This window comes from Pelmatolapia mariae, linkage group LG23 (genome assembly GCF_036321145.2).
Source record: "Pelmatolapia mariae isolate MD_Pm_ZW linkage group LG23, Pm_UMD_F_2, whole genome shotgun sequence".
NCBI lineage: Eukaryota > Metazoa > Chordata > Actinopteri > Cichliformes > Cichlidae > Pelmatolapia > Pelmatolapia mariae.
In genome coordinates, this window is record NC_086246.1 from 33,362,464 (window position 1) to 33,372,803 (window position 10,340).

Genomic DNA, 10,340 nt, shown 5'->3' on the forward strand with positions numbered 1-10,340 from the left:
CACGTTTTATAGAATAAAGTAAATAAGTAAATAAAGTAAATAAATTCCTCGTTCAGTGACTTCCTTTGAGCTATCAAAAAGTTCATGTTACTAACAGCTCACCTCTCTGCAGCAGACCGCTGGTTTCCTTTAAAATGAATGAGGCGCTCTTCAGACCAGTCACTCCTTAAGGACACACAACTGGGTTCAGGTCCAGGTTGGTTCCTGTGAATAATGATGGATCAATGATGTGAGTGCTGAGCTGTGACATGGAGAAGAGTCATAGACAGTTAGAGATGTCATCTCACCTCTGAGCTTCGGTCTGGCTCTCATGTTCCCCACACAGAGTGGTTTTAGAGGGAGGGACTCCCTCCTCTCTGTCCTCACACTGATCCATGCTGCTGAATTCACATCCACATCACCCAAGGTTGCAAAAGTACAGACTTTCTTTACTAAAAGTAGAAGTACAGATATCTGGGTTAAAAAAAAAAAATACTCCAGTAAATGCTGAAGCACTGAAGCAGCTCCATCAAGGACAATTCTATTAAAAAGATTTTGTACAAAGGTAACTGAACCTTGTGCTGTGTCAATATGATAATAAGTTCATATTTGTACAAAAGAATACATATATTAATACAAATATATCCAAATTAAGTATAATGAATATACTTAGCTTGGATTTGTTATTCAGGACACCTGCAGTGAAAAAGGTTAAAAAAACAAACAAACAAACAAACAAAAAGAAACATTTTTTTGTTGCCTACACTGTAGAGGTGACAGACTCCACACCAAAACAGTACAGTTTCTTCTAATGTGAGCTTCAGTAGGTTTTCTCAGTGTACATGATGTGATCAGCTAACCTGCTGCTTTTTGTAGATTTACGTAACTGAATTCACTACACACTACAATATGTATGCTATCTTTATGCAATTAAGTGAATAAATCTAAGCATCATCAGCTTAAATACAAATTCATCTCTGCTACACTTGATGTAACCTAACTTTGACAATGAGGACCAAAGGCCACCATGCACCAGTCCAACGCAGTGCTTTACTAAAAGAAATTCACCACATTAATGTGAGCTAACCTGTTTGTCCTGCACAAAACTAGGACTTTCATGCAACATCTGAATAACACATGTTTGTATAGCTTTGTTTTGCAGGACATTTTCCAAAATGAAAATACATAATTCATCAAAACACATCATATACAAATCCAATATGTGATTAAAAAGATGACATTACATTTAAGCATTAAATCTGCAGTTTATCAAGCAGTCCTTACCTTTAAATATAACCTTCTTTCTTCCTCTTCTGTCCTGTATTTTCTTACATCTTTCTCCATCTCTGAGCGAAGTTATCTTGCACTCTTTTCTCTTCCTGTGAAATACAGCAGCTATACCTTTAGCTAGCAACACACTGTGCGACAAACTGCACACAAACAGTTTTTGTGTTTGCTGACTTTTTATTCATCTGATAGAAAATTTGAATTTGAAATGAGCTGCCACTAAAACATTTACTGTTCTTCAATCCAGTAACGTTCAGGATTAATGTGAACATCTAACCAGAGGTCCGTTCTTCGTACCTCGCTAAGTAAGTTAGCTGGATTTGATTGTTGACGATTTCGCGTGATCTTGGATCGTTCGGTTCTCCCAAGCTCATCCGGGACTTGCTGTCATAGCAACAGATCCGTAAGCGTAAGCCTGCTTGGGAGCAGGCTTACTTTATGTAAACAGGATTAGATCGCGGCCACTCAGGTATGTCCGCTTCAGTTATACGAAAGCAACAGCGATATTTCTCCACTGTTTTTCCATAAATAAATATTATCAATGTAACTAAAGATAATGCAGCATTTGATTCTTTTATTGATGTCATACAGATACATACAGGTCATTTCCTAAAAAAAGGGAAATGTACTATTAATCATTCTATTTCATGTATTTGATTATTTCAGATGTAATTCATATGTTAGAGTAGTAATAGTAAATTACTTCGTGTAATCAAGATGAGAGACCACGGCTATAAAAGCGAAGGTGGATTTGGGAAGTCTGTCGCAGCCATGTCCTGTCCGTTTGTACACGAGCAACCCATTGCGGAAGGTGCAAGATTGATAAGGAGAGTTTTCAGAATTCAGCGTATATTGCGGGATAGACAGGATCCTTTAGCTCAGCGCGACAGTGTGCTCATAGAGAGATATCGATTTTCCCGTGAGGGTATTATTTACAAACAAACAGATTATTTCAGGGTCTCTTTTCAAGAGACTAAAAGCAATATAAGTGATAAATATTACCATTCTGTAGAATATTTCTATATTTCACTTTTACTTGTTCCCATGTTCTAGTGGGTCCTGTTGTGGCTCTAATGTGAAAGAGGATATAATGTAATATAATATAATAAATTACTTACGAGTTTAATTTGTCAGCAACTTTCTGCCAGCCCTCTCTCCTTGCTTTTGCAGCCTTTGCAGTGTTCCCTTGCGTTTTAATTAAACTCCGAAACTCCTGAAATCCCTCAATCAAGAGTTCTTGCTCTGCTGCCGTAAAATACTGAGCGCGCTCCTTCGACATCTTCGCCGACCAATCACAGGGTTGCCGATCAATGTTTCTACTATCGATGCGTAGCCCCTTTTAAGCCACCCAGTGATCTCACATTACTTCATCCACCTATACTAATCGTCAACAACAGGTGTGTTCGGAGAACCGGATTAGCGAGCTCAAAGTTGGCGCGATGATTTGATCTTGGATGTGTCATTTGATCTTGGATGTAGTAAGCGAGGTACGAAGAACGGACCCCTGAGATGCTACTGAACATTGTTTACATCAGTTAGCTTCCAATTAGCATCTAGATTTATTGTTTTTCCATCAAGTATCAGTTAGAAGCTCCAGCAGCTAATGGTCTTATCATGAAAAACAAAGAAATCTGTCAAACCCTTACAGCAGATATTTTCACAATGATACTTTAAAACAGAAATGATCATTAATTACCTGAATATTTAGGATTTGTTTAGTGTTACTCAGTTATTCAGTTTATAATAAGCAGCTCTGCAATCAATCATTTATATTTCCTTCATATGTTTAGCAGCCAGTAAGAGAAAGAATAGCACTCTGGTTCCAGGTTTCAAACACTAAACATTAGGAAGAACTTTATTTGGAGAAAACCAAATGATAACACAAATAGATTTAATGATCCATGAAGGAAATATGAATTTAATCACCTGACTACAATCAAACACGTTACAACTAACATTTATTTTATTTTGTTTTGAAAGGACTGAAGGTAAAACAGCAGCACACTGCTGTGTGTGACTTTAATGGAGAGACAACAGTTTTCTTCCAGGAAATAAAAACACACACAGTTTGTTTTGTGACGAAATGAATCAAACATCAGCTGTTCATCAAACTGTTTGATTCCAGTCAATCAATAATTTATAATCATGTGGATTAGTCTTCAAATACAAGAGTGATCCAAAGTCTGCCCTGAAATAAGAGCTAAACAAACATTAAAGAGCAGAAACAAACAGTAAAGTTCCTAAAGACAAACTGTTAAAGGAGGAAACAAAGCAAACTTACAGTTTCTTCAAATAGAGACACGAACAAGAAGCTTCTGGACACTAAACACGAAGAGATAGGTGAAATGCTTCCTGGAAGGAGTTGGGACTCCGCCTGAAGCTCAGGTTGCATGTGTGTGCATGTATTGATTTTTAAATCTCTGCTCCTGTCTGAACTTGAGATTTTGTCGTTTGCTGTCAGTTGTGCAATATTATAAATGTTTGTTCGCTATCAGTTTTACTGATGATGCATCAGGAATGTCCTCACGAGCCCAGACTTGTTACAATAATGAACACAATACATGTGAGGAAAAATACAGCACAGATAGAAATAATACTATATAGTTGGGAGGAAACCAGAGTTAGCAATGTTGCCAAGAATATTTCTCTAGAGTTTAGATTTTTGTTTAATCCTATAATGCCCTTTGAATCATATTTGATACATGAGTTTCTAAAATTAACATTGCTGTTAACAAAAAGTTGTCAAAAACGATCAATGGATCAAATGCGATACAAAAAATAAAAAAAATAATAATATCTCTCTCTCTCTCTCTGTATATATATATATATATATATATATATATATATATATATATATATATATATATATATATATATATATATAAAACACCCATCTCGCCCCTGCGGGCGGTTTATCCTTCAAGCTCGGGTCCTCTACCAGAGGCCTGGGAGCTTGAGGGTCCTGCGCAGTATCTTAGCTGTTCCCGGGACTGCGCTCTTCTGGACAGAGATCTCCGATGTTGTTCCTGGGATCTGCTGGAGCCACTCGCCTATCTTGGGAGTCACTGCACCTAGTGCTCCGATTACCACGGGGACCACCGTTACCTTCACCCTCCACATCCTCTCGAGCTCTTCTCTGAGCCCTTGGTATTTCTCCAGCTTCTCGTGTTCCTTCTTTCTGATGTTGCTGTCATTCGGAACCGCTACATCAATCACTATGGCTGTCTTCTTCTGTTTGTCCACCACCACTATGTCCGGTTGGTTAGCCACCACCATTTTGTCCGTCTGTATCTGGAAGTCCCACAGGATCTTAGCCCGGTCATTTTCCACCACCCTTGGGGGCGTCTCCCATTTTGACCTCGGAACTTCCAGGCCATACTCGGCACAGATGTTTCTGTATACTATGCCGGCCACTTGGTTATGGCGCTCCATGTATGCCCTGCCTGCTAGCATCTTGCACCCTGCTGTTATGTGCTGGATTGTCTCAGGGGCATCTTTACACAGCCTGCACCTGGGGTCTTGCCTGGTGTGATAGACCCCAGCCTCTATGGATCTTGTGCTCAGTGCTTGTTCCTGTGCTGCCATGATTAGTGCCTCCGTGCTGTCTTTCAGTCCAGCTTTGTCCAGCCACTGGTAGGATTTCTGGATATCAGCCACCTCCTCTATCTGCCGGTGGTACATACCGTGCAGGGGCCTGTCTTTCCATGATGGTTCCTCGCCTTCCTCCTCTTTCTTGGGTTTCTGCTGCCTGAGGTATTCACTGAGCACGCTGTCAGTTGGGGCCATCTTTGTGATGTATTCGTGGATGTTTCTTGTCTCATCCTGGACTGTGGTGCTGACACTCACCAGTCCCTGGCCTCCTTCCTTCCGCTTAGCGTACAGCCTCAGGGTGCTGGACTTGGGGTGAAACCCTCCATGCATGGTCAGGAGCTTTCTTGTCTTTATGTCAGTGGCTTCTATCTCCTCCTTTGGCCAGCCTATTACCCCAGCAGGGTACCTGATCACGGGCAGGGCGTAGGTGTTGATGGCCCGGATCTTGTTCTTACCGTTCAGCTGACTCCTCAGGACTTGCCTGACCCTCTGCAGGTACTTGGTGGTTGCAGCTTTCCTAGCGGCCTCTTCATGGTTCCCATTCGCCTGCGGGATCCCCAGGTACTTGTAACTGTCCTCTATGTCTGCAATGTTGCCTTCTGGTAGCTCGACCCCCTCAGTTCTGACTACCTTCCCTCTCTTTGTTACCATCCGATTACACTTCTCCAGTCCGAACGACATTCCAATGTCATTACTGTATAGCCTGGTGGTATGGATTAGTGAATCGATGTCTCGTTCACTCTTGGCATACAGCTTGATGTCATCCATGTACAGGAGGTGGCTGACAACCGCTCCGTTTCGTAGTCGGTATCCGTAGCCAGTCTTGTTAATGATCTGACTGAGGGGGTTCAGGCCTATGCAGAACAGCAGTGGGGACAGAGCATCTCCTTGGTAGATCCCGCACTTGATGGTGACTTGTGCTATGGGCTTGGAGTTGGCCTCTAGTGTTGTACGCCACATCCCCATTGAGTTCCTGATGAAGGCTCTTAGGGTCCTGTTGATCTTGTACAATTCTAGGCATTCCAGTATCCAGCTGTGGGGCATTAAGTCATAGGCCTTCTTGTAATCAATCCAGGCTGTGCACAGGTTGGTCAGTCTGGTCTTGCAGTCTCGGCTGACTGTTCTGTCTACCAGTAGCTGGTGTTTTGCGCCTCTGGTATTCTTGCCAATCCCTTTTTGTGCCCCGCTCATGTATTGACCCATGTGCCTGTTCATCTTAGCCGATATGATGCCTGACAGGAGCTTCCATGTAGTACTGAGGCAGGTTATTGGTCTGTAGTTGGAGGGACCGGTCCCTTCTTGGGGTCCTTGGGGATCAGGACCGTCCGACCTTCGGTTAGCCATTCCGGGTGTCTCTTGTTAACTAGCAGCTGGTTCATTTGTGCTGCCAGACGCTCATGGAGTGCAGTCAGCTTCTTCAGCCAGTAGGCGTGAACCATGTCGGGCCCTGGTGCTGTCCAACTCTTCATACTGGAGACCCTTTCTTGGATGTCTGCCACTGTGATGGTTACTGGACCCTGTTCAGGGAGGTCGCTATGGTCTGCCCTCAGATCCACTAGCCACTGAGCATTGCCGTTATGGGTAGCGTCCTTCTCCCATATGCTCTTCCAGTATTGCTCCGTCTCCAGCCTTGGTGGTGCTGTTCTCTTATTGTTCCCTTGCCACTGAGAGTACACCTTTGCTGGTTCTGTGGAGAACAGCTGGTTTATTCTCCTGCCTTCTATCTCTCTGGTGTACCTCCTTAAGCGGCTGGCCAAGGCTGTGAGTCTTTGCTTGGCAGTTTCCAAGGCCTCAGGTATGGACAGCTTGCTGTATTTCTTATGCACCTTCTTTGTCGCGCCTTTCTGCAACTCCATTAGTTAGCTAACCTCCTTCCGTGCTACTTTGATCTTGCCCTCTAGCCTCCTTCTCCATGGAGGGTACTGCCCCTTGTGGCTGTTCAACTTGTAGCCAAGCATCTCACTGATCACTGCTGCCGTATTGTAGATCAGCTTGTTAGTGTCGGTAATCGTGGTTGTAGGTATCATCCGTAGTGCTGCATTAACATCATCTAGCAGACCTTCTGAGGGTACTTCACGTAATCTTGGTAACCGGCTACGGGGGATCCAGGTTTCAAGCTTGGCCATGATCCTATCTTTCAGGTCAGTTCCTCTCACACTCAACGATCCTTCTCCTATCGCACTTGGGGCTATGTACCCAATCTTGGGTGGGGGTGATGATATCTCCCCCCTGACCTGGCGTCCTGACTCCTCCTTGCCGTAGCATTTGTGTTGTACCTCATCAATCTCTAGCTGTCAGAGCAGTCCCTTCTTTCGAATGTTGGAACACTGAGCTACTAGTTGTTTCGCCGTCATTGTGGATGTTGGGTATCGAAGAATCCATAGGTCCCTCATCCTATTCATGTAACCCCTTCCGCCAGGGTTACTTGCGTAGTAGCATTCCAACAACGCCCTGTTTTCGTCTCTTGCCCACCGATGCCTTCTTGTTCCAGTAGCCCACTTGTCGTCAGGGTGCCCTGGTAAATAATTAAAATATATCATACACAACACAAAACAAATTTGTGGATTTTGTTATAAGGGTTAATAAACATCTCAGTTCCAAAAAAACCATAATTTTCTGACCATTTGTTTGGATGGGTTGGGTCTTACAGGGTTAAGCTGAATGTGAAAAATAAATAAAATTATAAAAATAAATTAATGAGGAGCTCTAAACCCAAAGAGTACTTGAAAGAGAACTAAAATAAAACAGATGAGAAAATGGCCAGGTCGACTTTGCACAGTTACTGAAATTCTTGCCTCTTGTTGGAAGAAAGCTGCCCCTCTGTGTTTCATGTCTGTGACACCTGAACAGCATCTGTTCAGTAGTCAGTCTTTTAGTTCAGTCACCCTTTGGCCTCTGTACTCTGTGTTGGTGGTTGTGAAATTAAAACACAACGTGATGATGATGTGCACACATTTAATGTTTTGTGAGTGAGCGAGAGGGATGTTACGTGTAGTTTTAGACATTTGTGTGCACACAAAGGTATTTGAAATAGAAAATTATCTGATTTGTAAAGCTGAACTTAATAAATTTTGCATAAATAATTACTGTCTTTTCCTGTTTGGATGTAAAATATGATTGTAAAATAGTTTTATGTGTGGTCAAGTGCAGCACCCCCATGCAGCACTTCACACAGCAGCATGGACTGTATACAATGTTAACAACACAAAGAACACAAATGACACGACATGCTTTTATTTTCATAGAGTATTAAAGATTTACATCATGAAATCATTTTGGAAACTAAGTGTAGATAAAAGAACAAAACCTCAGAAATCAAACGTTTCTATATGTGCAAAAACAGAAGCATGTTAAACAACAAATACACATTTAATAGTGGCTGTTTATCCACATGGATGTGGATTATGGGTATCAGTGAGGTTAACAGCAGTCATCAGCATAATGCAATTCATCTTATCACCAGCAGATGGCTGCAAATCACCACTAAGAAAGAGTTCAAGATGTTCTGATCAGTATGGAAGTTCTTCCTGTCCTGCTTTCATAACAGCATTCAAAAATGCAGCATGTGGAGAGGTGTTTTGATCACAGTTACCTCTGTACATGAGGTCTGCACCCGCTCTCTGTCTAAAGGGTAGGAGTCCCTGTACCTATGAGTATTACCTAGTAGGTTGACAGAAATTAATCTAAGCCAGTGGTGGGATGATTCACTTAGCTAAATACTACCTCCATCTGGCTGCCTACCATGCTACCTCTGATGAAATCCCTTAATTAGCAACCCTGTGTTGAGTGAAATTAACAGCCACGCCCATAGCTCCCCGAATAATGAATTGCAGTTGGAAAGTTGCTCGAGTTTACTTTAGTGGCCTAGAAAATAGGTCCCAGGAAAGAACCATCAAAAGATGCATACAGTCACAAGTCTTACCTCTACTGTTAAAAAAGAACCCAAGAAGGGAATGTCCACAAAAGTCACTTAAACTTAACAATAATCACATAAATTATTTTTTAAAAATGAGAAATAAAAAGGAAAAAAGTGTAAAAACCTAAAATTATCAAATCTTAACTGTTGCTAAATATTTACTACTGATTTTGATGAGGTTTTAGGAGAGGAGAGAGAGCACTCCGGACATAGATGAATTTGTCCTCCCGGTCAATAGTGAATGAAATCCTTTTCAGAAGGTCAAACATCTTTTCTTTTTTTTTTCTTTTTTTTTGCCTGTCCCATTTGGTTCTTTAGCCGTCAGAATTGCTGTCTGAAGACCAACAAGGATACCCAATGGATTTACTTTGCCAAATGGATCATCACAGCCTTGCCGTATTGGTCCATTTGATCGACCTTTGTTGTTATTATTTATTTTATTTTATTTTCAGTTGTTACAGACGGGACACACATGACTGAGGGATAGGAAAGGGAGAAAGAAAGATGAAGGAAAAGAAAAACAGAGGGGAAGAGGGACAGTGAGAAAGGGCACTTAAAAAGAGAAATAATAGAAAAAAAATCTCCTGGATCACCTGTTGAGAGAAAAAGAAGAGAAAACAAGCAAAAAAAACAGAGCAACATACTAAACACAACACCATCACGTTAATCTAGCTAAGTGTAAACAGCAGTAAATACTAAATATTGAATGTTGTTGTGTAGCAAGCAGGACCAACAGCGCACAATTTGCTTGGAATAGCATAAAGGTGTAGTTTATGTCTATGAACAGTGAACACCCGTGTGCACACCTGTGTGGATCAGCACGCTTGTATTCAAAAAGTTTCCCCATGTAACGATCTGCTAGAGGATGTAGAGAGCCATAGCCCTGTCCCCCAGGGCATGAAGCAGGCATGGAGGAGATCCAGGCTCCAGACATCCAGAGGCCCCAGAGTGCGAGAGCCCAAGGAGGACCACCGGAGGGGCATCTGTGCCACCCTCCTGGGAAGAGCTGAGGAGAGCCCCAGATGAGGGGTCACCCAGTAGCCACGGAGCAGAAGCCAGAGGGGGCTGCAGTGGCGTGCCCGCCGGCTCTGCCGGCAGCCAGCTGTGCCAGAGTGAGCGCCCAGCCCCGGACACCAAGAACCACCAACGCACCGACCCCTGAGGGCATCAGTTACCGGCAGGGAGTGTGGTGAGGGGAGATAGGCCTTTGGAGGGCCTGGGAGTTCCCAGAGAGGTGGAGTGTAAGACCCGACCTGACATATAGACACAGACAAACAGGCACACACAGACACAAACATGTATTCCCACCCTCATGCACACATATACAAATACTCAGCACTCACCCAACGTAGGGATAGACATACATGGACACTGTACACACAATCACACTCCCCAAACAAACTCTATACCCCGGGTCCAGGTACCCTCTCCCCTGGAGGGGGAAACGGCACCTAGACCCAGGAGATGTTACCCTTTCCCCCGGGGTGGAGGCAAGCAGACCGCCCCAGGCTCCGCGGCAGCAGGGAGGCCCCGCATCCCAGATCCCAATAGAGATGCCTCCCCTTCA

General features: G+C 43.1%; 1 protein-coding gene across 1 annotated transcript in view; it reads right to left on the reverse strand.

Moving 5' to 3' along the window:
- Positions 1-376, reverse strand: part of LOC134620335 (NLR family CARD domain-containing protein 3-like) — a 156,961-nt gene extending 156,585 nt beyond the window's left edge. The window contains exon 1 of the mRNA XM_063466463.1: positions 288-376. Within this exon, the coding sequence (XP_063322533.1) occupies positions 288-376 (89 nt within the window). The remainder of the gene's footprint in view (positions 1-287) is intronic.
- Between the last annotated feature and the right edge of the window lie 9,964 nt (positions 377-10,340).